General features: G+C 59.9%; 3 protein-coding genes across 5 annotated transcripts; 1 reads left to right on the forward strand and 2 right to left on the reverse strand.

Moving 5' to 3' along the window:
• Nucleotides 1-569: 569 nt before the first annotated feature.
• Nucleotides 570-2,878, reverse strand: LOC311184526 (DDIT3 upstream open reading frame protein; the record flags this gene model as incomplete). The annotated part of the gene is made up of 2 exons (XM_084254617.1): nt 570-611; nt 2,816-2,878. 2 exons carry the CDS (start codon nt 2,876-2,878, stop codon nt 570-572), a joined length of 105 nt encoding a protein of 34 aa, XP_084110743.1.
• Nucleotides 2,879-5,572: 2,694 nt separating this feature from the next.
• On the forward strand, nt 5,573-10,258 carry MBD6 (methyl-CpG binding domain protein 6; the record flags this gene model as incomplete). Of its 2 annotated transcripts, none has more annotated exons than XM_084254726.1 (11): nt 5,573-5,685; nt 5,982-6,084; nt 6,216-6,375; nt 6,565-7,620; nt 7,735-8,396; nt 8,670-8,823; nt 8,991-9,166; nt 9,300-9,713; nt 9,808-9,860; nt 10,010-10,073; nt 10,184-10,258. In XM_084254726.1, the coding sequence occupies 11 exons, from the start codon at nt 5,573-5,575 to the stop codon at nt 10,256-10,258; spliced, it is 3,030 nt and encodes a 1,009-aa protein (XP_084110852.1). The 2 variants fall into 2 exon arrangements, with proteins under 2 accessions (XP_084110852.1, XP_084110853.1); XM_084254727.1 differs by having other exon boundaries at nt 8,991-9,160.
• Nucleotides 10,259-11,196: 938 nt separating this feature from the next.
• On the reverse strand, nt 11,197-24,673 carry DCTN2 (dynactin subunit 2; the record flags this gene model as incomplete). 2 transcript variants are annotated; one of them, XM_084255631.1, is made up of 14 exons in its annotated part: nt 11,197-11,730; nt 12,224-12,315; nt 12,415-12,517; nt 12,720-12,791; nt 12,875-12,952; nt 13,120-13,158; nt 13,374-13,439; nt 13,761-13,911; nt 14,081-14,241; nt 14,485-14,583; nt 14,856-14,917; nt 15,067-15,163; nt 23,687-23,755; nt 24,638-24,673. In XM_084255631.1, the coding sequence occupies 14 exons, from the start codon at nt 24,671-24,673 to the stop codon at nt 11,644-11,646; spliced, it is 1,212 nt and encodes a 403-aa protein (XP_084111757.1). In that variant the 3' UTR covers nt 11,197-11,643. The 2 variants fall into 2 exon arrangements, with proteins under 2 accessions (XP_084111757.1, XP_084111756.1); XM_084255630.1 differs by having other exon boundaries at nt 23,681-23,755.
• Between the last annotated feature and the right edge of the window lie 250 nt (nt 24,674-24,923).

Below are 24,923 nucleotides of genomic sequence, written 5' to 3' on the forward strand. Positions count from 1 at the left end.
GCAGTGGAGGTGAGTAGTTGTGACAGAGTGTGTAGCCCGTAACCTCTAAAATATTTACTCTCTAGCCCTTCAGAATTTACCAGCCCTGGTCTGTAGTAATAGTACCTTGGAAGAATCAAGTTCCTGCATATGCATTCTTTGGGGATCCTAGTGAAAGTCCTCAGTCCTCCGGGGAACCCATTGGTAGTTTCCAGAGCCAATTACCAGACCATTTGTGCTCCTTTCTCCTCCTGTGTGGGGAGCTCCAGCAAACAGTCCTTTGGGTCAGTCTAACCTTGACAGGGACTGAGGTGTGCTGAAACAAGCCAATTACCTTCGTTGGGGTTGACTGCTCACTCGGAGCCAGCTTTCAATTAGGACATGCTCTAAGAATAGTGATTCGGTCACCTTGTTAGGGGTGGACCAGGAGATGGAGGTGGCCTGACTGCAAAACTTTGCTCAGATTCAAACCCCCCCCTCACGTAATCACTAGAGGTTTTCTTAACTTCTTAGGGTGCCAGTAAAGGGAACCTAACATAAACACTATGTCTTACGGGTTGACTTTGAGAAAGGATTAAGTTTACCTGCTTTCAGGTGTGGTGATGTATGAAGATACACTTCCTTCTGGAACACTGTGGTGATCAAAGATAAATGTTAGTCATTTGTGGAAGGGGGAGAAGCAGGTTCTTCTGTCTCCAGCCTCCTATTGGTTCTGCCTTGCTCCCTGTCCCGTAGCGCTAACGGCCCCGTAGCCATGTCCAGGGAGAGGAGAGCCTGGCCCTCTTTATTTTTAGTTGCTGACATTTGTAGTCCTGATTACATAACAGCAAAGCCCTGGCCAATTCTGCTTTCTCTAAATTTAAGGCAGGCCTTAAACTTGCCACGGTAAGGACTAACTACTAAGAAGGGAACACATCAATCAAATGACATTTCCCTAATTCCATCCCCACACTGCCACCCTCCAAATGTACATTTCCAGCCTGGACCTCTCCTGGGACCTCCAACTCTGCTTGCACGTCCTGTCTGATCGGCCGCACAGACTTAATATGTCTGCAAGTAAACCGTTGTCTGTCCCTTCCCCCTTCCAAAATCTTCCCCATCTCCGCAAAATGACAACTCTAGTTGATTAAGCCAAAAGCCTTTATCATCCTAAATTCCTCTCTCCTTTCAAACTCCACATTCCAAACCAGTCCGGCAAAATTTCTTAACTCGTTCCTCAAAAACCCACAATCTAAACTCTTCTCACCAGCTGACTTGTTCCCAGTTTAGAGTTACTATCCTTTCTTAGATTGCTGCAGCCGCCTCCTGACTGCTGGTCTCCAGGTTCTGCTCTTCCCAGGTCTTCACAACGTAGCCTTTCTAAAACTTGGTTATGTCATGTTCCTCTGTTCACAACCCCTCCATTGACTTCCAATTTCACACACGTTAAAGGCTACAGAACATGCACAAAATGGCTTAGACAGCTTTGCGCACTCAGCTCCTTCCTGCCCTAGATTTATCCACCGCTCTCCCTCGTGCTCACTTTAGTCCAGCCTCCAATTCTCTGAAGATACTAGGCAAGCTCCCACTTTAGGATTTCTGTTCTTTCTGTCCCTTCTGGAAAGCTCTTCCTACCATGTATCTTCATGGCTTACTATCTTGCATTAGATCTTTCATTTAAATGTCACCTCCCTGTAACCACCCAATGTAAACCTGTAACTGCCAACCTGAGCATTCAGTGCTTCCATGCTTTAGTGTTCTCCATGGCACTGAAATATTTGTTTACTGTTCACCTCCTCTCACTGAAATGTAATCTCTGCAAGAGCAGAGATCCCCCCCCCAATTCATGAGTTTATCGTGGAGTCAAACTACATGGCACATAGTAGGTGTTTGCTAAAGCACATGTTAGGAACGACTGGATAAATCCTCCCCGAGCTCTCATAGTGAAGGGAGGGTGAAGCCCAGAAGCAGCCCCAGCTGCCTGTCCCCAGGGACTGGAGATGCAATATAGGCCTGAGTGTTTCTCTGCAGGGCTGGTCCCTGGAGACGCCTCCCTGCCTTCCAGTGGATGGGCCTGGCTTTCATCAGCAGTGGTGCCCCGGGCCAGAGGGCTGCAGGGGGCCGGCCTGATGCAATGGTTACATAGATTAGTTGGAGACAGGACATGGGGAAGAGGCAGGGCCCAAGCCCAGGGGAAGGACAATACACTGGGGAGACCCCAAATGGCGCCCCACACTTGTGATCTAAGATGCTCTCTCGTGCTGGAGGCTCGGGGGCATTGGAGGAAAGGGAAAACCCATGGCCACCACTCCCTGCATCGGCATCCTTCCCGCCCCAGCACACGTGAGTGTCCTGAAGGTTCCGCACTCTGTTAGGGTGCAGAAGGGCCGCCCCGTGGCGGGTCCAGGAGCCCCAGATACCAACGTGGCCGTGGAGGCACCGAGACGCTCGGGCTGACAGGGCTGGGGGTGGGGTGGGGGCAGTGGCGCCGGTGACAGGGCGGCGGTCCAGGCTCCGTGCGGGGGTGTGTCCGGCCCCGCCCCGCCCCTCCCCGCCTCCCCCCAGGCAGGGCTAGCCAGGAAGCCGGGGGTCACCCGAGGGCAGCCGGGGTGGAAGATGGGGGGGCTCGCCCAACTGCACAGTCCGGGGGAGCAGGGCCGCGCTCCAGGCAGGGGTGGGGTGACGCTGTCATCTGAAGGCAGAGGGGTCTGCAAACCGCACACGCGAATACGGGGCCCCGCCCGCCCCGGCCGCCCACTACACCGCGGAGGCGGCGCGGTCCCACCCCCGAGCGGAGCCCCCACTCCGAGGGCCGCCGGCGCTCGCGGGGACGGGAGGGTAAGCAGCGGGTACTCGCCTCTCTCCTCAGATTCCGGCTCTGATTTTGGCTCTGTCGCTGCCACCCGCTCATCTTCAACATGATACGCTCCGCTCCGCAGACTCAAGCCTCTGACCTCGGCCGCCGGGCGCAGCGGCCTTTTAATACGGCCTTGCCCTCCTCTCCGGGGCGGGTCCAGGGGCCGGCCAATCAGGAGGCGGCACGCCGGCGCTGGCCCCGCCCCGCCCCTCGCGTCCGCCACTCAGGGGCCCCGCGGCCCCGCCCCCCGCGCTCCCTCCCGATTGGGGGTCGACGTTCGCGCTGGACCCGGAAGTGGCTTGAGGTCACGCGGCTCCGCGGAGGCGGCGGGTGAGTCATGCGCGCGCGCGGAGGGGCGAGGGGGAGGGGAGGAGGGGGCGGGGATGATGCAATGTTTGGCAACCGGTGTCTGCGCGCGCACGCGCGGGGCTGCGGGGCGGGGGGCGGCGCGGGGGGGCGCGGGGCGAGGGCGGGGCGCCTGCGCTCCGCACCCAACGGCCCCAACGGCCGCAGCGCGGCCGCCCCTGGGCTGCCCCGGGAAGCCGCGGCTTGTCTCCGCGAGCGCGCGTTCCGCCCACCCGGCGGCGGCCCCTCCGCCCGCAGCGGGGCCTCCTCCTCCCGGCCCGCCCGGCGAGCGGGCGCGGGCCGCTGAGCCGCGTCTGTTTCAGGGGCTTCCCCGCGGGGCGCCCCGGGGCCGTCTGCCGCCCCCGCAGGGCACCTTCCCCCGCGCCCTCCCCGGCCGCGACGAGCGCCCTCCGCCCGGGGCCCGCCCGCCCGCGGCGCCGGTGCCTGCGCGAGCCCGGGGCGGGCGGGCCCCGAGGCTGCCCGCGGCCGCCCCCAGGGCCCGGGCCCGCCCCGGCCTGCGCCTCGCCGATCCGGCGCGAGGAACAGCCCGCGAGCCGCTGGGGCTCAGGGAGCGGGCGGCGGACGTGGGGGCCGCCTCGACTCAGCGGCCCGCGCCACGCGCACGCGAGGGGCCGCCGCGCCGTCGGGCGGACAGGCCACGTGGGGCCGCCCGCCCTCCGGCGACGCCCGGCCGCGGGGGCTCGGCCCGCTCGGGCCCGGCCGCGGTGACAGCGGGTCACGTGGCGGCGGCGGGGCGGGCGGGCCCCGCGCTCCACCCGGAAGCCCCGGGGCGGGCGGGGCGCGTCGCGACTCTCCTCCCGGCGGCCCCTCCCGGGCCCGCGGCCCGGCTCCCTCACAGGCCGGGCGGCGGCGGAGGCCCCTCCCCGGGGAGGCTGCGATTGGCCGCCCGCGGCCTGGGAAGAGGCTCTGATCCTTCCGCGGACGGCGGGGGGCGGGGGGGCCCGCGTGGGGTGTTTGTTCTCCAGGGGATTAATGGGGGGTTGTGGGGGAAGGGCAGGCGCGCTCCCGCATGCGCACTGCGGCCCCTCCTGTTGGCTCGTCGGAGTGCGCTGGGCGGGGGCCCGGCCCCGCCCCTCTCCCGTCCGGGCAGCGGCGGCGGCGGCGGCGGCGGCGGCGACGGCGGCGGCGGCGGCGGCGGCAGCAGCGGCAGCCTGCGCGGTGCCTTCTGGGAACGGAATCCCCAGGGCTGCCCCTGGCCCCCATGGCGCATGCGCGGGAGGCCGCTCGGTGATCCGCGGCGGCAGCGGCGGCGCTTCCTGCTAGGACCGGCCGGGGCCGCACCGGAGGCTCGCGCGCCGCCGACCCCCGCCCGCCCCTCCCACTCCCCTCGGGCCGCGACTGCGCAGGGCGGGGCCGGCCGAGCCATGGGCCGCGGTGAGTGCAGGGCCCGGCCCCCTCCCCCCGCCCCTCCCCCCGGCCGCGGCCCCGGCCCCGGCCCCCCCGATCGCGCCGCGGCGCCCGACTTCTGCCCGCGCCGCCCCCCGCGCCCCGCGCCCCGCCCGCCGCGCCCCAAGTTCCTTCCTACTTCTGCCTCCCCCTCCCGCCCGGGAGCGGCCGGTGACAGGCGCCGGCTCGAGGGAAAGTTCCGCGGCGGCGGGAGGGCGGGGGGCGCGGGCGCCGGCCGGGGGCGCGCTCGGGGCGGGCCCGACGCGGCGGCAGGAGCGGGGCGCCCCCCTCGCGCCCGGGGGTCGCGCCTCTCGGGCGCCGGGAGGACAAAGCTGGTCCCGGCCTTTCTGCGAAACCTAAATGCGCCGCTCGGGATCGGCCGGCGGGGCCGGCGCGGGCGTCCGCGGGGCGCCCCGGGCAGTTGCGGGGTGACCTCTGCGGGGCGGCCGCGGGGCCGGGCTCGGGAACTTCCTCGTGGTCTGGGGTAGGGGCGCCCGTCCCGCCGGGGGGCTGCGCTGCCCGCGGGCCCGACCCTTTGTACGCGGGGTCCGTGGCCACCGGCCGCGGGGTGGACCCGCGTCCCGGGCGCGGACGAGGCCGGGAGGCCGTGGCCGCAGCCGGCAGGTCCCGGCGACCTTCCCGAGCACTTGTGCGAGCGCGGCGCTCGCGGGGCGCCCTGGGCCGCGGCACGCCCCTGAGCTTGACAAACGCCTGACAGCCCGGCCGTCCCCCCTGTGTTGCAGGTGTGGGCTAAGCCGGCCGCCCGGCTTTAGACTGGACCCCACAATGTTTGCAGAGATGTTCAGGTAGCCGTGGGGGGTGACCGAGGGCCCCCCGCTTCGTCCGCGCCCCCAGCTCTCCAAGGCCTTCCCCTGCCCCCGAACCTTCTGGGTCTCCCCCGACCTCCGTGTTCCCGGAGAGCTCGGTCCGGTACCAGCCCAGCTGAGCTTCCCCGGTGCCCACGCTGGTGTCCGCCCCCAGGCACGTGGGAGCCGACTACACACAATGAATGGGGGCAATGAGAGCAGCGGAGCAGACAGAGCTGGGGGCCCTGTGGCCACATCTGTCCCCGTGGGCTGGCAGCGCTGCGTTCGGGAGGGTGCTGTGCTCTACATCAGGTACGGGCCTCGGCGCCCCCCACTTCTGGTCGGGCTCTCTGGTTGCCTGAGTTTTCTCTTTCTGTTCCCGTCTGGTACCTGAGGGCTCTGGCCCTCGGTCACCCTCCGCTGTTCTGGCTCCCGCACCCTCTTTGCTCCCCGGGCCTCTGCTCTTTTCACCCTCTCCTTCCTTTCTGGGTCTCCCCAAGAGCCCTCGGCATCTGCTCTTTGCGGGAAGGCCTTTGGCGAGCGGACGGGGCCTGGGTATCTCCTGGGTCAGCGTCGACTCAGCCCCGCTCTCCCCCGCCCTCCCCCAGCCCAAGTGGCACGGAGCTGTCTTCCTTGGAGCAAACCCGGAGCTACCTCCTCAGCGATGGGACCTGCAAGTGCGGTCTGGAGTGTCCACTCAACGTCCCCAAGGTGAGCGTGGAGCCAGAGCGCGCGGGGGGAGCCCTGGCGCTTCCGCTTCATGCAGCTCGCCGGCCGGGTCGGCCCTCACGGCTCCCGTTCCTCAGGGCCCCGTCCATGCCCTCTACCCCTCTACCGCACAGGTTTTCAACTTTGACCCTTTGGCCCCGGTGACCCCGGGTGGGGCTGGGGTGGGGCCAGCATCAGAGGAGGACATGACCAAGCTGTGCAACCACCGGCGGAAAGCCGTTGCCATGGCAACTCTGTACCGCAGCATGGAGACCACCTGCTCACATTCTCCTGGTGAGTCTTCATCGGACTCGGGGCTGAGGAAACTTCAGGGCTTGGGAAAAGGGTCGCGGGAGGGGCTGCGGGAGGGGGCGAGGGGCGGCGCAGGGAGGCTGGGAACTGAGGGGCGGTGGGTGGAGAAGTCAAAAGCAATGGCTTGGAAGGGGCGCCCCAGGCTGACCTTTCGTTTCTCATCTGTTGCAGGAGAGGGATCGAGCCCCCAAATGTTCCACACTGTGTCCCCAGGGCCCCCTCCCGCCCGCCCTCCCTGTAGAGCCCCTCCTCCAACTCCACTTAATGGGGGTCCTGGCTCCCTTCCCCCAGAACCCCCCTCAGTTCCACAGGCCTTCCCCCCACTAGCAGGCCCTGGGGGGCTCTTCCCACCGCCAAGGCTTCCTGACCCAGTCCCTTCTGGAGGCAGCAGCAGCCCCTGTTTCCTCCCGAGGGGAAATGCCCCCTCTCCAGCTCCGCCGCCTCCACCTGCTATCAGCCTCAATGCCCCCTCGTACAACTGGGGAGCTGCCCTCCGATCCAGCCTGTTGCCCCCTGACCTGGGGTCTCCTCCAGCTCCTCATGCATCCTCCTCACCACCGACAGACCCCCCTCTCTTCCACTGTAGTGATGCCTTAACACCCCCTCCACTCCCCCCAAGCAATAATCTCCCCGCTCCCCCCGGCCCCCCTGGTCCTGCCACTCAGCCACCAGTGTCTTCAGCCACTATGCACCTGCCCCTGGTCTTGGGACCCCTGGGAGGGGCACCTACAGTGGAGGGGCCTGGGGCACCCCCCTTCCTTGCTAGCAGCCTACTCTCCGCAGCGGCCAAGGCACAGCACCCCCCGCTCCCCCCTCCCAGCACTTTACAGGGCCGAAGGCCCCGTGCCCAGGTGCCCTCAGCTTCCCACTCTTCACCCAGACCCTCGCAGCGCCGCCCTCGCAGGCCTCCCACTGTCCTGCGGTTGCTAGAAGGGGGAGGTCCCCAAGTCCCTAGAAGGACCCGGCCTCGGGCCCCGGCCCCGGCCCCCGCCCCCCAGCCCTTTCCTCTCCCTGAGCCATCCCAGCCTATCCTCCCCTCTGTGCTGTCCCTGCTGGGACTCCCAACCCCCGGCCCTTCCCACTCTGATGGAAGCTTTAACCTCTTGGGGTCAGACGCACACCTTCCTCCGCCCCCAGCCCTCTCCTCAGGGAGCCCGCCCCAGCCCCGGCATCCCCTGCAGCCCGCTCTGCCCGGGACCGCCAGCGGCAGCCTCAGCAGCGTGCCAGGTACAGTCCGGTCTAGCGCTTCAGGCCCTCTGGGTGGTGGGCAGGGAGGTTGGGGTCTTTCGGGCGCCGGGAGAAAGAGCCCCCCTCGAGCTGAATTTCTCTCTTCCTTTTCAGGTGCCCCTGCCCCACCAGCTGCCTCCAAAGCCCCCCTGGTCCCCAGCCCTGTGCTTCAAAGCCCGTCTGAAGGGCTTGGGATGGGGGCGGGCCCGGCCTGCCCTCTGCCTCCCCTGGCTGGTGGGGAGGCTTTCCCCTTCCCCAGCCCTGAGCAGGGCCTGGCACTGAGTGGAGCTGGCTTCCCAGGGATGCTAGGGGCCTTGCCTCTCCCTCTGAGTCTGGGGCAGCCCCCGCCCTCTCCGATGCTCAGCCACAGTTTGTTTGGTGTGCTGGCTGGGGGAGGGGGCCAGCCTCCCCCTGAGCCCCTGCTGCCCCCACCCGGGGGACCTGGCCCTCCCATAGCACCAGGCGAGCCTGAAGGGCCTTCGCTTTTAGTGGCTTCCCTGCTTCCGCCACCCCCCTCGGACCTCCTTCCACCCCCTTCCGCACCTCCTAGCAACCTCCTGGCTTCTTTCCTGCCCCTGTTGACCCTGGGCCCCACAGCTGGGGATGGGGAAGGATCTGCAGAGGGAGCCGGGGGTCCAAGTGGGGAGACGTTTTCAGGTTTGGGAGACTTGCCCCCCCTGCTATTCCCCCCACTTTCAGGCCCCCCTACCCTCATAGCTTTAAATTCTGCGCTGCTGGCTGCCAGCCTGGATCCCCCCTCGGGGACACCCCCCCAGGTGAGGATGGGGGTGAGGGGGCGGGACAGACGAGAGATGGGAATCAGAAGCTTTCGGTTTTAGGCCTGAGCTCTGCCTCGGGGCCTTTGGCTGGGGGTGTGCTGGGGGTCTGCTCAGTCCTCGGCTGGGGGTGTGACGGCCGCGGGAACTAGGTCTGTATCGGAGGAGCGCGGCCTGCTCCGCGGGAGGGATCGCCGAGACTGTGCACGCGGAGAGCGGCGAGTGCTGCGGACCGCGCGCCGTGGGCTAGAACCGGCCGTTCTTTCTGCTTAGCCTTGTGTCCTGAGTGCCCCCCAACCTGGACCACCTACCTCCAGTGTCACCACGGCAACTACTGACCCGGGGGCCTCCTCTCTGGGCAAGGCCCCCTCCAACTCAGGGAGACCCCCCCAACTCCTTAGCCCTCTGCTGAGTGCCAGCCTGCTGGGTAAGTTTGAGGGAAGGCTCCGCTGCGAAAGAAAAGCAGGCAGTGAGGGGGGGCGGGGGGCGCCCAGGGAAGGGTCTTGGCCCTGCAGCAAAGCCTGAAGCGAGGAATGAGGTTTGCTCGGCCCGCTCGGTTTGCTCGGGAGACCCCTGACTGTCATTCCTTCCCAGGTGACCTGTCTTCGCTGACCAGCAGCCCTGGAACCCTCCCCAGCCTGCTGCAGCCTCCTGGCCCTCTTCTCTCTGGCCAGTTGGGGCTGCAGCTCCTCCCTGGGGGGGGAGCTCCTCCACCCCTCTCAGAGGCGTCCAGTCCCCTGGCCTGCCTGCTACAGAGTCTCCAGGTGAGGGTGGGGGCGCGGGCGGGCGCCTGCCGGTTTCCTCCCGAACGCAAAACACGGGCGTTCTGAGTCGTCATAGGCGTCCCGCGCTGCCAGAGCAGAGACTGTTGGAGACCGACGGGAATTTGGTTTTTGTCTGCAGATCCCTCCAGAGCAGCCAGAAGCACCCTGTCTGCCCCCCGAGAGCCCCACCTCAGCCCTTGAACCGGAGCCCGCCAGGCCTCCCCTCAGTGCCTTAGCCCCTCCCCACGGTTCTCCTGACCCTCCAGTCCCCGAGCTGCTCACTGGGAGGGGGTCAGGGAAGCGGGGCCGGAGGGGAGGAGGGGGACTTCGGGGCATTAACGGTGAGGCCAGGCCAGGCCGGGGCCGAAAGCCCGGCGGCCGGCGGGAGCCTGGTCGGCTGGCGCTCAAGTGGGGAGCCCGTGGTGGCTTCAATGGACAAATGGAAAGGTCCCCCAGGAGGACCCACCACTGGCAGCATAATGGGGAGCTGCCGGAAGGGGGTGCTGAGCCCAAGGATCCATCCCCTCCTGGGCCCCATTCTGAGGACCTTAAGGTGAGCGCGGCGACCGGGAGGTCCGGGCTGAAGGGGGGGCCGGGCCCACCGGGAGCTTTTCCTCACTTCCTACACACAGGTCGTCTTTCCTCAGGTGCCTCCAGGGGTGGTTAGAAAGTCTCGTCGTGGCCGGAGAAGAAAATACAAGTGAGTGCCGGCCCCCCCAACCCTGGCTTCCCCCTGCTGCGCTGACAGGCCCGTCTGAAGAGTAGCCTAGCTTCCCCGGAGGCAGGGCTCGCCTGCACGTGAGCAGGAGCATCCGCCCCTGCCGCCCTGATCGCGTGTCCTCCTTGCAGCCCCGCCAGGAACAGCAATAGCTCCCGCCAGGACGTCACCTTGGACCCCAGCCCCGCGACCCGAGTAAGTGCGCGTGGGCGCGGGAGGCGGGGGGGGGGGGGGGGGGGGGGGGGGCTTTCCTGACGCCAAGCCCTTCCGTCCCTTTTCCACCTTCCCCCTCGCCCCTCGCGCAGCCGGCCGTCCCTCTGCCTCCCCGGGCCCGCCCTGGCCGTCCTGCCAAAAACAAGAGGAGGAAACTGGCCCCATAGCAGCCATACCTGGAGCTGGACCTGACCCTGACTGGGGAGAGCTGAGTGCTGAGCCTTGGGAGCCCCTGCCGGCCACCTGCACCTGTGGACAGTGGGCGGGGGCGCTCCTCCCACTCAGAGCACAAAGGCAACCCCGCACCCTACAATCCCGTCCTGAGCCATTGCAGGGGGTAGGGAAGCTCACCTCCTCCCCCCCAAAGCCATGTCACTGAAGAGGCCTGGGGGGGTGGTATAAGGCCCTCTCCCCACCAGGCTAAGGGGAACACCCCCTTCCCCAGGTCTTTTATTTAAGTTATTTTTGCACAAACAACTTTTATATTTAATTCGACTTCATTGCCTCCCCTCTTGAAGCCAGCAGGCTCAGTTTACAAACCTGTGAGCTACTGTTGGCTGCTGCCCTCCTTCCTTCCCAGTGAAAGGTACAAAGCAATAAGCATCACGCACCCTCCCCGCCCGACACCCCTCTGCCTCTGGCTCAGGTTGCTCAAAGCACAGACCCCTCTTCCCCTGTCCCCAGGTTTGAAACACATAGCCTCACTGCAGGGTGTAGCCAGCCTCCCTCTACTCTCCTCTGGGATTCGAAAAGGGGGTCAGGGGGCACAGAGAGCCCTCTGGGCCTCTCCTCCCACACACACTACACTGCCCCTTCTCCCCCGTCAAAATGCTCAGAGACGTTGTGATGATGCGACTGAGGATTATGCAACGTGGTCCAACCGGAGCGGCCAGCACGACCAGCTGTCCAGGGGCTGCCTCCTGCCTTTTCTTTTGTAAAGACGAGACCCTTGGGAGTTTTAATTCTGTTTTGTACTTGCCCTGCGGGGCCTCCACTGCTTTTCTATGGGAGACACTCTTAATTTAACAGATGAGAATATTTTGAAACTCTGGCTCTGACTCCGTGCTCATTTTTTCCTTGGCTCCTTGGTAAAAAACAGGTTAAAACTCGCATCGCCCTCTCGTAGTCGCGGGGCTGGGCCCGCCACCGGGCTGGGAATGCCTCTCGGTCCTGCCTTTTCCCCAGGAAGCACAGCAGAGACCACACGGAGTACAACAGCTTTTAATGGTCAGAAACAGCTGTACGGACTTGCAGCCGGGCGGGGGGGCCACGCGGCAGGACGGGACCCAGCGTCCCCACACCGGGCAGCGCGGTACTGGACGCGGGCTAGCGTGTGGCTGGGCCCGGGGCCGAAGGAGAGACCAGCATCTAATCCCCCCCAGCTGCCACTCTGTGTGCACCAGAGGGGTGTGAACCCCACATGCAGGAAGAAACCCCTGGCCCCCAATGTCGAACGGGATGGGGATGCGAGAGTTACAGTTGCGGGGGAACTATGTAAGCTGTTAAGATCCAAGGGGCGGGGTGACCCCCGTGCTCCATCCCCCGAAGGCGCTCACTTGCCCAGTCTCTTCATCCGTTCATCAATGTTGGCAAAGTTCCCCTCAACCGTGGACAGGTTTTCACGCATGGTTGTCTGCACCTAGAAAGCCAGAGACGTCTTACTGTGGGCGAGGGCCGGGTACTTACTGGCCGAGGAACAAGACAACGCGGAGCCGGAAACAGCCCGCGAGCCCCGCAGCGGAGCGCGGCGCAGCAGTTCTCGAGCTGCCCGGGAGCGCGTCCCCGCAGGCGGGCTCTGCGGACTCGCCCCGACGCCCCCGGCCACAGCCCTTCATCTCTCTGATGCGACGAGCCGAATCTGATTTTGTTGAAATGTGGGTTTTACTGGTTCAAAATTTTAGAACACTGTGCTGCAGGAAGAACACATTACACCAAACGCTTCGTGTATTTTTTCATTCGTCCTGACGGGCCCACGGGCCGGGCGCGCACCGGGAACGCTTTCCCTGACAGAACGGCGCTGCCAGCCGCCGAGGACTCGCTCTCCGCTGGGCGCAGCTAAGAGAAGGCCGACCCTTACGGAGAAGCTGGTCCGTGTGCCGGAGGAGAGGGCGCCGACCCGTGAGGGGACACACCTGCGTTAAGAGTGTAGTGTTGTCCTTGAGGGAACTGGCAATCATCTGCTGTGTGGTGTCCAAGTGTGTCAGGAGCTGCCCAAACTGCATAGCTACAGGAAAGAGCGGGCAGGTTAGACTGCGGCGAGGGGAGGGAACACGGGTTCCCCCCTTTCCAGTGCCACGCAGCGCCCCGGCAGGGCCCGTCCCACCTTGCTCATGCAGCTGCTTGATGGTGACAAGTCTCTGCACCAGCTCGGGGAGGGTGGAGGCGACGGGGCTCCAGCGCTGAATGGTTTCATAAAGCTGGTGCACCTGGAGGGACAAAAGGCAGCGGAGCGGCTGGGGACGGCCAGGCCTCCGCGGCGGGGCACGCTCTTGGGCTTTCTCAACTGGGGAGTGCTGTGAAGATAGCGGCCGGGGGCCTCTGCGCGCCACCCGGGCGTCACCACCACCAGGACCACAGGGATGCGAGGAAGCAGGGAAGGCAGGAAGACAGGGAAAGGCATTTCCTGACCTTGCTCTGCGTGTCTGCATCTTCCACAGAGGCTTTATGCTTGGCGATCTCATTCACCTTCCCCAGCACGCTCTGAAAGCACAGATTTTAGGGTGACGATGTGGACTCCCAGAGCTGCCAGAGTGGCGAGTGCTCCGCAATCCACCACTTAGTACCTGCAGCCGGGCCTCCACTTGGTCCAGAACCGCGAGGTCCAGGGCGCTCACCTTTGCCTGCAATAGCTCTACGGTCTCCTGCGGTGGGAGGTGGGGCGGGGTTCATGAGAGGGATCGGACTGGGGCGACTCCACAGCCCACCGGAGGTGATGAACGTACAGCTACGGCTCCAAAAACCATTCTCAAAGCAAACCCAATCCAGGATCCCCCCAGTAATCAAATACCTCAGTTCCTTTTAGACTCACCATAAGACACGCTCCCTGCAGGCCTGCAGAAAGGGGATTCTGGTGGGAATAAAGGAGCAAAGAAATCAGTGAGTTTGTATTTGCATGTGATCACCGCCGCCTCCCGTGCTTTCTGCCGCTAGCTGGCCACCCGCTGCTGACTCTGGAACTGAGGCCCTCTTCGGACTCCGCCCAGGCTTCTGTGGAATGCTGTGGACCGTAAAGCTCAGGGTGTAGGGTCTGAGGTTCAGACCACGTATAGGAGAGCACCTGACCTGGGCATCCTGATCACAGCGCACAGTTGCTTCCAGCTCTGTCAGGCGCTTCTCAAGTTCTGCAACCTAGGGAGGAAGGAGAGACCTGCCATCAGCCTCCGTGCTGCGGTGGGGGGGTGGGGGATGGCAGCCACTCTCTGCTCGTCTACGCTCCGCCGCCCCCTTTCTCCTGTACTCTGCCGAGGGATTCCTTTCCCTCGAAACATCCCTAGTCACACTCTTGACATCTCAGCACAGCAGCTGGACGCGGAAACACGGAGCACAAGACATCAAAACGATCAGAAACTTTCCCAGCACCCTTTACCCAGCTCGGGTGCCTCGCAGGGAGGCAGGAGTCTAGGGCCACATCCCTCTCGGTCCCTCAGCCAACACCACATGCATACTTACTTTGGCGGCTTGGGAGAATTTGTCCTGCTCAGGCCGAGAATGCAGTTCATATGTGACCAGGCTGCTGTCTAGGGGGCTCCCACTGGTGGCCTTTGCCCCTGAACCAACTCCTTTGCTGTTCTTTGTTGCTTCCAGCTGCAGCAGCAGGCGCCTGGTCAAGAGACCGAGTACTATCATGATTTGAAGGATGTGGACCGGTCCAGTCACGCTCATTAAAGAACAGCTAGGCCATCTTTCTCCTTAGCATCCCTGTCAGTACATGACTCAGTTCTTCTAATACCCCAAACAGCAATGTTTTCCCAACAAAACGGGGCACCCACTTAGCCAGAGCTCCATCGGGGTCAGTAAGGTTGATCGCGGCATCTGGGCCCAGCAACTTTTCCAGGTGGGATGCAACCAGCTGCTGCTTCAGGGCAGCCAGCTGTTTAGCCAGCACCACAGGGGTCAGCTTCTCCTCGGTGGCTGACTCCTTCACTGTCGTCTGGTATAAAGGGAAGTAGAGGGGCGGCAAGTATGAATCAAGGGGAGGGAACAGGCTCAAGACCCTTATGGACAGCTGTGTCTGGAAGCCACCAGGGCATTTCTTAACACTGAATGTAGATCCGTGTATATTCCCAAACTCTGACCACCTCAGCCTCCTTACCCAGGAGCTCAGACAGTCTTTCTTTTCCCAGTGGGAGGCCCTCCTCTGGCACCACAGAGCGAGAAGAGAATGTACAGTTACCTTGATTTTCTCAACCTCGGTGGTCAGCTCCTGGACCTCATGCAGGAGCCGCTGGTACTTCTGCTGGGGGGTCTCCTTCACTCCCAGGCCCTCTCCCAGCTAGAGAACAAGCACAGATGAGGACGTCACCTCCCAGTCAGGGACTCTAGGAATCCAGCCGGACTCTGAGCCTAAGTTATAAAGGCAGTGATAGCTGGAGGCTTACAGACTCTCCAGAGCAAGCAATGGGATACAGCACCCTCCACTGCATCTTACTGGGCTCCTCAGAACCCACACTAGAGGGACACAGGAGTCCCGACTGTATCCCTTGATCTCCCTAAACGCGTGCCAGGATCTCGGCACCACTCCCATCAACACACACGCCAACAGACCATCTCGTATTCTCCAGACTCATAGCCTGTCCTCTTGGTTTTTCCAATACGGTCGGAGAAATCTGCAAGAGAAAACGGAAGTGAAGGCCTGACCAGGCTCCGGGCAGCCGTGGTCGCATGACTATGCCAGCGTCCACGATGGGCCCCCTCCCCAGAGCAGCACCCAGTGAGGCCTGAGGACTGGCTATTCCTGACCCATTTCCAGTCTTACCAAGTCCCTTTGTCCCCACTCTCTTGTCCTTGAACTTGTCGTAGGCGGCATTGGGGTTGACGATGATGTGCTCCACGCTTGTGCTCGTCAGCTCCTCCTGCAGGAACAGGTAGGTCAAGCCAAGGGCAGATTCTTTCCACCACACAACTTTTCCAATCCCTCAAACCCCCAATAACCAGGAGACTGGTCCGACATGCCCAAGGGGAAAGAAGGCCGCTCCATCCCTAGCTTCCGACCCAGGTTCAACCTAGGAAACGGGAGCTTCCTGCTAACTCTGGAGTCTCAGTTGTATAAATATTAACACACTGATTAGCTGGAAACAGGCAGGGTAACCTCCCCACCCACTCTGCACAAAAGCCTGCCCGCACCCCCACCCCATCCAGTGGGTCCCTCCCAGTTATCTGGCACATACCTCACACTCAGGGCAAGAGACCAACCTGACCTCTTTTAACCTCCCCCTCCCCAAAGTCAGTTTCCTTGCCACTGAGAAGTCCGTTTTCAAGCTAACCCCTCCTCTCTGCTGTGAGGAAAGAGGAGGGACAGCAGACAGACTCCTGGCGCTGAGTGAGTGTCACAACCTTAACACGCCGCTGAAGGGAAGACACCTTCCATGCTACAGGAGGGCTGGCAGAGGGCCTGACCAGAGGTCCTATTTCCAGGCTCCAGGAGGTCAGGGAGCTGAGAGGGCAGAGAGAAGAGGCAAGGGACTCGGCATTACTTTGTACGGGCCATCTTAGAAACACAAGCATCAGCAGGTATCTCTTGCCACAAGCACGACATGTGGCCGGTACCACGTGTGCGAAGTCCTGAAATGAGGACAGCCCGGCAGAAGCTACAGCACTGGCCTCTTCTCCCTGCCTCCTCTGCTGCGCCTCGAGCACTGGTGTGCCTCCATAAACACAGGCATGTCAGGAAAGGGAGAGATTTTATTCTAGAAATTGAGCAGAGGCTTCCTCCTGACTAGATACCTACTTACTATTCAGAGTCCACAAACTACACCAAGACTGGGCCCTGAGATTTGATGTCTCGCCTTCATTTGTTAAGTCTGGCAGCTCTGACTACTAAGGGAAGGGGAAGGAGACCAGGAGTCCTGTTCTACCTGGGAAGACAGCTCTACCTCCTACCGGAGGAAGGCAAATGAGTCTTTAACAATGTTCTTTACTCTGGGTGCACTACAGAATCACTTGGAAATTGTTTAAAAAAGAGAGAGAGCGAGAGAGAGAGAGAGAGAGCGGGAGGGAGGGAGGAAGAGAATCATATTCTGTTGAGTATGACTGAATTCTCAGGGGTCAGGCCAGGACAGTTAGGCCAATTTAAAAGCTACCCAGATGCCTCTAATACATGCAACCAGGGCCGAGATGCCGTCTGGGGGCGGAGGAAGAAGGGGGTGGTGATGGGGAGACGTCATCAAGAGCAGCAGACAGAGATCCAGGCCCATTCCGGCCTGCTCTCCCAGGAGTCCGTGTGAACGGCAACTTTTAAAATAGGGAGGTGAGGCGGTTAGGAGAAAATACCAACTTGTTCTTTATCTCTTCGGGGAAGTGCGGGCTGGAAGGGCCAGGGCTCCAGAGGAAGGGAAGAAGGGCTCACCGCCCACAGGCCAGCGCACAGGGGACGCGGTAACTGAGTCTCAAATGATCATCGCTTTACTCTGCGGAGTACGGCCGCGACACTCGCCAGCTGAACGCTGCGAGGTCTCCGAGAGTGTCTGGAAAGGACTCGTGGCAGGGAAGACAGCCACCTTCCTTCAAGTTCACACTCCAGGACAGGCCACTCCTCCCGGGGTGATGCAGACTCATTTAAAAACCCTCTTAAAAAGAGGACTGGGAGGCGGGTCTGCAGACCACGGAAGGAAATTCCCCGGGGCTGCTGTTTGTCGAGCCCGCGCTATGGGCCGGGCACCGGGCGGCTGCCAACTGTTGTGTATTTTTCCTAACAGGGAAAGGGGTGTCGTAGAGGGCGAATTCTCAGCACACGGGCTCCAGAGTGCTGGACGGGGCTTTCGTCTCATCGGTGCTGTGGGGCACATCTGGGGCAGACGGCTGCCCGCTGGCCCTCCCTAGGGTCCTCGTGGCGCCTGTCTGGAGGTGCTCCTGGCACTTGGCCAGCGGCACCCACTCTGCCAGGATCCGGGGATCTGGGGCGTGGGCCTAACAGTGACTTGTAAGGTGGGGACAGGGCTAAGTAGAGAGAGGAGAGGGTTAGTAGACAAAAGGAGAGAGAACTGCCCATCACAGCACACCCCGTTAAAAAGCAGACGAAAGGTAGGGCTTCTTACCAGCTCCTTGCGGTTCCCCAGAGGTGAGAAAATCAAGAGTTAAACGGAAAGGGAGTGGGGGAGACAGGGGTGAGGGAGGGGAAAAAAAAAGACAAAATTTTATTAGCAAATTGTCACATGCACTACATGACAGTCTTCACACACACTGCACCACGGGCCCGGGGGAATCTAGCAAAATTTGGGGGCCAAGAAATTTCAGCTGAGGTCGCCATATACCCCAAGAGACAGAGCTTGGGACCCTTCCTTCTCTGGTGGTGAGGATGTCATGAAGCTGTGCCATCCACAGCAGCGGTTTAAAGCCACCTGACAGCTCGGAGTTAGATGCTGTGGCAAGCGAGCGGCACGGAACAGGGAAGTGAGGGGAGGGAAGGCTGAGGGGGGGCAGCTGCGGCACGGAGCGTGTGAAGCAGGAGCTCTATAGAGTGCGAAGGCCTGCAGGTGGCTGCGGGCACAGAATTCTCCGGGGGACTTTCCCTTAACAGTTCATGGCTCAATTTCCCCTGTCTCCCAGGTTCTCCAGCTCTGAAGAATGAGGCATCTGAGGGCAGAATCACTCACCACAGGGTCTGACGTGGCTTCAGGTTAAGCAGAACAAAATACATCAGGTACAGATTGTGAGCTTAAGGAAACGTGAGTAACCTAAAAGCAGCCCATTCTCATTCGCTGCCGCCAGGAGAGGCAGGGCAGAGCCTGGTCCTTTGTACGGGCCCGGGCGTTTGTGCTCCCTGGGGCGGTGGGCCGCCCCCGCGCGCGGCCAGAGCCGGCCGTCAGGGCGTGCTGGCACAGCCCGGACACCGACACGCGCGGCGAGCAGCCCCAACCCTCCGTTCACAAGATTCACAGGGGTGGGAGGTGGACAAGCGAGAAAAGGTGAGATACATCAAGAAGACCTTACTTTGGTCCAGGCCACCACAGCTCCTGCCTCTAGGCAAGACTGGCGCAGGCCTGCCAGCCGGGGAGCCAGCCTCATGCCCTGCCTCTCCCACAGCCCTACAGGCAGGTGGCGATGGCTCGGCGCATGGGAGAACACACGATGGTGTGAGACATGTGCTTCCTGCTCCAGAGCTCTCGGTGAGGTTCCCCTAAACCTTGACCTCCCCCGTCCCGGGAGGCATCAGGGTCCAGCCCGGCCACGACTCCCACTTCGGCTCGGGGCAGAGGTGGGTCCAGGCCCCTGGTCCCGGCCGGGCGTCTCCGAGCAGAGCGGTGTAGACACTCACAGGTGCACACATGCAGACACACGGAGGAGGCACACACACCACCTTTCTCCTTGCTTGGGAGAAGCAAGGAGAGAGCGGACAATGGGCCATAAGTTCAAGTTCAGATCATGAGAAACAAATAAAATAGGGGAAAGACCGAAACAGTTTTAAAAGGTGGCGTGTTTGTAAATAGTACAAAACACCCCAGGGGTAGCCTATGGATGGGGGTGGGGATGATGAGATTTTAGGTGTAATGCCTACAACCTGGAGTAGCTACAGTCACCACAGAAACCTATTACACCCAGCCACCTTGCCTGAAGAAATCCTAAATGCCCTAATCCCAGCTGCCCGGCACACGATTCCCAATCCCTTTCACTAGCGGGTGCCCAGACTAAGTGCCTGCGCCTCAAAGGGCAAACCTGAGGTTCTAGATCAGGCAGGGGAGCGGCCTGTGCCGAGCTGAGTCTGCTCAGGCTCTATGCTGACACTGCAGCCAGGGGCTTCAGGACCACGGGACACAGAGGATGGAGAGTGCTACAGAATAAAACTGCCAGATGGACCAACATGATGCTGACCATCCACCCACTTCTGAAGGAGGGACGGAAACACAAAGACTCGTGAAAGCACAAATAACCCAAGTCAGTGTCTTAAAACCGCACAGAACACGCCTGTCCCACCCCACGTACCTTCCTCTAATGGCGGAACACGGGCGAATATGAAAACGTGGCTTTTTGTGGGGGTAATCCATAAGCCGCCAAGAGTGAGGCCGAGGGCCGCCGCCCTTGTCCTCGTTTCTAGAATGTTAAAAGCCACTCCTTCTCTCTCATCTCCATTTCAGTCTAAGAGGAAGGCAACCCCCTTCTAGCGTGTCTAAAAACATTTCTAGCCTCCATGTTTCTATCCCATCCTCTGCTGGACAGTTTTATTCTCTAGACCTCGCAGGAAGAGACAAGTCCTGTCACGGCTGTGCTAACCTGGTTAATGATCTTTAAACGCAAGGCCAGTGAATCGCTTAGTGACCCAGCTCAGGACTCATTAGAATGTGAGACGATTAGCTACAACAACAGCACAGTGACAGAGCATCGCATGCGGGATGGCAGATAAAAAAACATGCAAAGAAGCATCGAATGGTCTTACTTGTGCAAACTAGTGTCCAGGCAAGGTGGTGAGGAGGGAGGATGGGGGGAAGCATTAGGAAAAACTCACGTAAGTTTAAGTGTGCCAGTAGTCAGCAAACAGTCAAGCATACGCTATGACATCTCCCTCTGCGAGGGAGAGACCTACTGCTTCCCCTCTCGGGCTGGCGGGGCCTCCAGCGGCTCACCCAGTGCCGGGCTGAGGCCTGTCGCAGGGCCCCACCAGCTACGGTCAGGGCATGCCCCCCCCACGTGGCACAGAGACAAGGCATACTCATGGCATACAAGGAGACTACATACTGTTTCTAGCGGGGTTTTCTACATTTACCCCCCTTGCTCCAGCAGTTCAAAGCCAGGAGCAGAATACACAAACTCAAAGCAGGTTGTGGGCCCAGGGGAGAGGAAATGTCAACTGGGAATTGGCTTCAACAATTAGACAGTTTAATAAGTTTCCAAACGAGCCACCAAACCCATCAACCCAGAAGTGTCCTCCTTCCAAGGAGGGCCTCCCAGATGGGCAGGAAAGGGCCAGTCTGTGCTGTCTGCTGGCCCATTCACTTGAGAACACTTTACTTCCAGCTCCTGTGGTTTTACTAAAGGGATGTAGAAAAATCAGGACCATCTTGACCAAAATTAAAACCGTTGACTATTTTCTTTCCCCATCCTCTCCCCATGAGAATAAAAAAAAAAAACAAAAAAAAAAAAAAAAAAAACTTTTTATGTTTAGGATAAACTAGCAGTTACAATTTTTAAAGGGTATTAAAAGGCATTTCCCTCAACGGCCTGATTTCTTCCACAGTGGACAATCAGGTGAAAGACATCAAGACAGGGAGGGTCAATGTTGTTTGACTATCCCTTTCAAGTCTGAAGTTACCCCCCATCCCACCCCCCAGAAAAAGGTTCCATAGGAAGCTATATTGGCTCTCTCCAAGGAAGGGAACTGAGCGGTGACAGGCAGGGACGAGAAGAGAAACTTTTTGTTCTATCTGCATGTATTACCTACTTTTTAAAACAAATACAATTACAATTGAAAATAGTCTGGAGACTAAGGCAGAGCAATGCCATCACCAAGGATTAAGAAGGTGACTAAAAACCTCAGGCTGCAGCCACAGTTGTGGCGATGTGCCCCGTAGCCAGCGCCAGATCTTGGAAAGGGAGGTGAGGAGAGAGGCTGCTTCTGGATTGTCTAAACACAACCACTGCTCCTCAAGTTGCACATTTACGTCAGTATTAAGAGCAACAGCAGAACCATTACTCAGCTGACTTCCCGAAAGCTACCCTCACAAAGCCTATAGGGACATGTAGGGCCAGACGCATTAGCTGACACCAGGAAATATCTCAGCCCCCTCTGCCCAGCCCCCGCTTCCCCAGGGCTCCTGAAGCAATTGAAGGCCTTCCCACCCCACTCACTCCTCAGCAAAGAGTCATTTAGCTGAGGTGATGGAGGCGACTGATCCTCCTGCATTTATGCCCAGCTCCGATGCACTGCTGCCCCCGCATCTTGGGCACTATGTTGCAGGAAGCAAACATGTACAGTATCTTCTCCCCATTAGTCATTTCACTCAATGCTACTAAAATAAGCTACTCAGTCTCAGCAGGGAGAAGCAGCCGGCCAAGGTGGCACATTCAGGCTCTTCCACACCTGAATAGATGTCACTTTCTTTTTATTAAAAGATACTCCTTTTGTGCAACTCAAAAGGAAAACCACAATGTATTTTTTTTTTTTTTTTTTTTTGGTTTGGAAAGGGAACTACGGTGATACTACCTGTTTGCATCTCAGTGACAAAGGGACAAAGTTTCATTCATTATCTCATGAAGACTTGATATTTTATAGAGAGGTCTAGGCCAGATTTGAAACTAGGCCAGTTTCTGAACTGTGGCAGAAGAGTGAAGTCCTCAGCACGTTACCTGCCCTGGAAGCCCAGGGACAGCTTCCTGGTAAGACAGGAGAGAGGTGCATACCCAGGTCCTTCAGCTATTACATCTACAATTATCTCCAGGTATTCAAGCTTGGGGGACAGACTGACATGCCAGCAAGTACAGAAGCCACAAGAAACACACCACTGAGAGAGGGGACTGGGAAGGTGTTCCCCACTGAGTAGGAACCACTTCCACAAGGGAAAATCAAATAAGAAGTGAGTGAGTACGCCAAGCCATACATCATAAGCCAGCAACCAGCATTTTCCAGAACTAACCAGCCCCACAGACATAGCCACAGACTGACAGACACACATCTTGAGCCTGTTCCCACTGACTCTTGGTCACAACAGTACTGAGCTTTCACACCATCAGCGTGACCAAGTCCAGCTCTCTTTGGAAATAACAGAACCTAAAACACACTCTATAAGATATGCTAATAGAGCGTGGTTCTCCATGGCACTCACAGAGTTTTTACTACGTTGATTTCCCTTGATTAAATTTTGTGTTTTCTTCTATGTACTTCTTATATATAGCCTAACTCCCCCATTAGCCTACTCTCTGAGAGCAGGGCCATTTATTTCTTGTGCATTACACAAAAATCAACATAGAATGAACAGACTCAATAAACAATGTTAAATGGCTCCCCTTGTGATAAAAAAAAATGTGTTCACAGTTAATTTCTTCTGAGAGTTTTGCTCTGATCCGAAAGTATTACCAGGATCTCTGCTCTTATGTTGATATAATAGTTTTATGTTATTCTTCATATTTGTTTCACTCTGGACAGGTCACCTATTTTTCTAAAATCTTCAAATCAGGGCCTCCCTGGTGGTGCAGCGGGTTGAGCGCCGTGCTGTCCGCAGCCTCTGCAGCGCGGGTTCAATTGCCGGCCGGCCAGAGAGAAACCCACATGGCATGGCAGACCTCTCCTGCCTCACCTGCTGCTCCCCTCAGCAGTGTCTTCGGTACATCTACCTGTTCTGCTCCCCACTCTGTCTCTGATGAATTCTCTCACCCTCCCTCCTGCGCCTCTGACCTGTACCCCAGTTCTCGTATAAATAAATAAATCCTTTAAAAAAAGCCCTTCAAATCAGGGGCTTAGATTCTAACAAGTAGTCTCAGCCACGGAGGTGACCCAAATGGTGCAGCAGACCTCTCCTGCCTCACCCACTGCTCCCCTCAGCAGTAGATCTGCCTGTTCTGCTCCCCACTCTGTCCCTAATGAATCCTCTCACTTCCGCACCTCTGGCCTGCACCCTAGCTCTTGCAACAACAACAAAAAAAGTAGTAAAAAGGAAATGTCCAATGGATACTGGCTATTCAAATAGAAGACTATTTCCCTATATTTTAAAGTCTAGCTCTTGGTAAAATATTAATGAAAACATGTTAAGTGAAGTATTTTATAAAATAGACCTATTGGGCCTCCCCTGGTGGTGCAGTGGTTGAGCGCTGGGCTGCGAATCTTTCCGCAGCCTCCACAGCGCTGGTTTGTTCCCTGGCCGGCGGCCCGCGAGGGTCCCACATGGCGTGCAGACCTCTCCTCCCACGTGGTCCCACATGGCATGCAGACCTCTCCTGCTGCTACCTCTGCTCCCCTCAGCGGTGTATTTTGTCAGTCTATCTGTTCTGCTCCCTGCTCTGGCTCTGGTGAATTCTATCACCCTCCTGCACTTCTGACTGTACCCAGTGCTTGTATAAATAAATAAATCTTTTAAAAAAAAAAATAGGCCTACTGCCTAACAAGCAGTTTATAAGTGCTCAGACTTCATGATTCACTACCATGGACTAGCCCCCAGGGGCCTAAGTTACTAATCCCATGCCTGTTTTGAGGTATTTTCATTTTATTTAGTATATGTGCTGCCAAAGCGAGCGCTTGAGATATTTCATTTAAAAGGCCCTACACCTGGTCTTGTCAGTTATAATATCACTGAACTGACCCCTTCCTGGCACTGTCCACTAGTGGCTACCAGCCCGCAAGCCCTCTACAAGCTCTGCAGCTACATACCACCCAGGCTTTTGGGTTGGCACACCCGCCTACTGCTGTGGCTGTCCAGAAAAGGGAAGGGGCCTGAGGCAACACAGAACCTTACCGCATCAAACTCCGCTTGGTCATCCTCAGGTAGGTCGCTGGTTTCATAAACATCTGGCTCGTTCCTGGCCTGCAGGTAGAAGCAGTGACCACCCAACCTCACTACCCAGCATCTGCAACACGCCCGGCCCCGCTCCATTTGTACAAACTAACAGAGAAGGCAGACTGTGATGCCGGGATTCTGTCCCTTCCACCTGCCCCCTCAACTGGACGTCAGTTGTCATGTATTAGAGGGCTGGGCACGACAGTGGGGACAACTTGGACCTGATGGTAAGTGGTGGGTGTACGAGATAAAGATGTTACCCTGGAACTGAAAGGGATGGGGCGAGGATCTTTGGGGGCAGTCCAGTCAGAAGCAGGAGAGGGCTGTTCTCAATGGAAGCCCTGGACGCCACCCTCTGGGCCCAAGGGTTCAAAGTGACTCAGGACTTGACTACCCGCGGTCCTGGGACTCGAACCCAGCGGGGGAAGGCGGGCAGCGCGGCACAAAGGCGGGCGACACGGTGGGAGAAGCGGGGAGCGCTCGCGAGGGCGGGGTCGGGGCAGATTATCCTCCTGGCGCGAGAGCTCTGCCACGCAGCCTGCTCCTCGGCAGGGTGAAGGCCACCACCAAGTGAGCGAGCGTGTGTCTGGAGGAGGGACGGGGCTGCTGGGGCGCCTGGGGCGACGCGGGGCGCCGGGATGGGTGCAGAGAACACTCGGTCACAAGCGGCCGGTGCCCTGGGCCGAGCTCTGGGCCCAGGGGCCGGAGCCCGCCGGAAGGGGCCTACTAGGCCGCCCCTCGGCCCTGCCCAGGCGGTGGAGGCGTCCGGCGGGGCCCCGGCCGGCGGGGGCGAGCGGCGGGGCCCCGGGCGGAGGCGGCGCCGCGGGCGGGCGGGGTCACGGGCGAGCTCTGGGGTCCGCAGGAGGTCGGGGGCGCGGTCCTGGGGAGCCGGGCCGGCTCAGTACTCACAATGCCGGGGAGGTCGGCGTATTTAGGGTCCGCCATGGCGGCGGCGAGGCGGGGCGGGGGGCCGGGGCCTCGGTGGAGCCGGGCCGGTGCTCGGCCAGGGGAGAGGCTGAGTCCGGTGTCAGGCTAAGGCGGCGGCGGAGGGAGCGGCAGAGGAGGCGGAGGAGCGAGAAGTCTCGCGAGAAGTCTCGCGATAGGAGTCGCACAGGCGCCGGGGGAAGCAAAGCTCGCGAGAATAGCCCCGGGACCCCCCCCCCCCGCCCCGACCTTGGCGAGGAGGGGATTGGCG

Source organism: Talpa europaea, assembly GCF_964194135.1.
Source record: "Talpa europaea genome assembly, chromosome: 15".
NCBI classification, from domain to species: domain Eukaryota; kingdom Metazoa; phylum Chordata; class Mammalia; order Eulipotyphla; family Talpidae; genus Talpa; species Talpa europaea.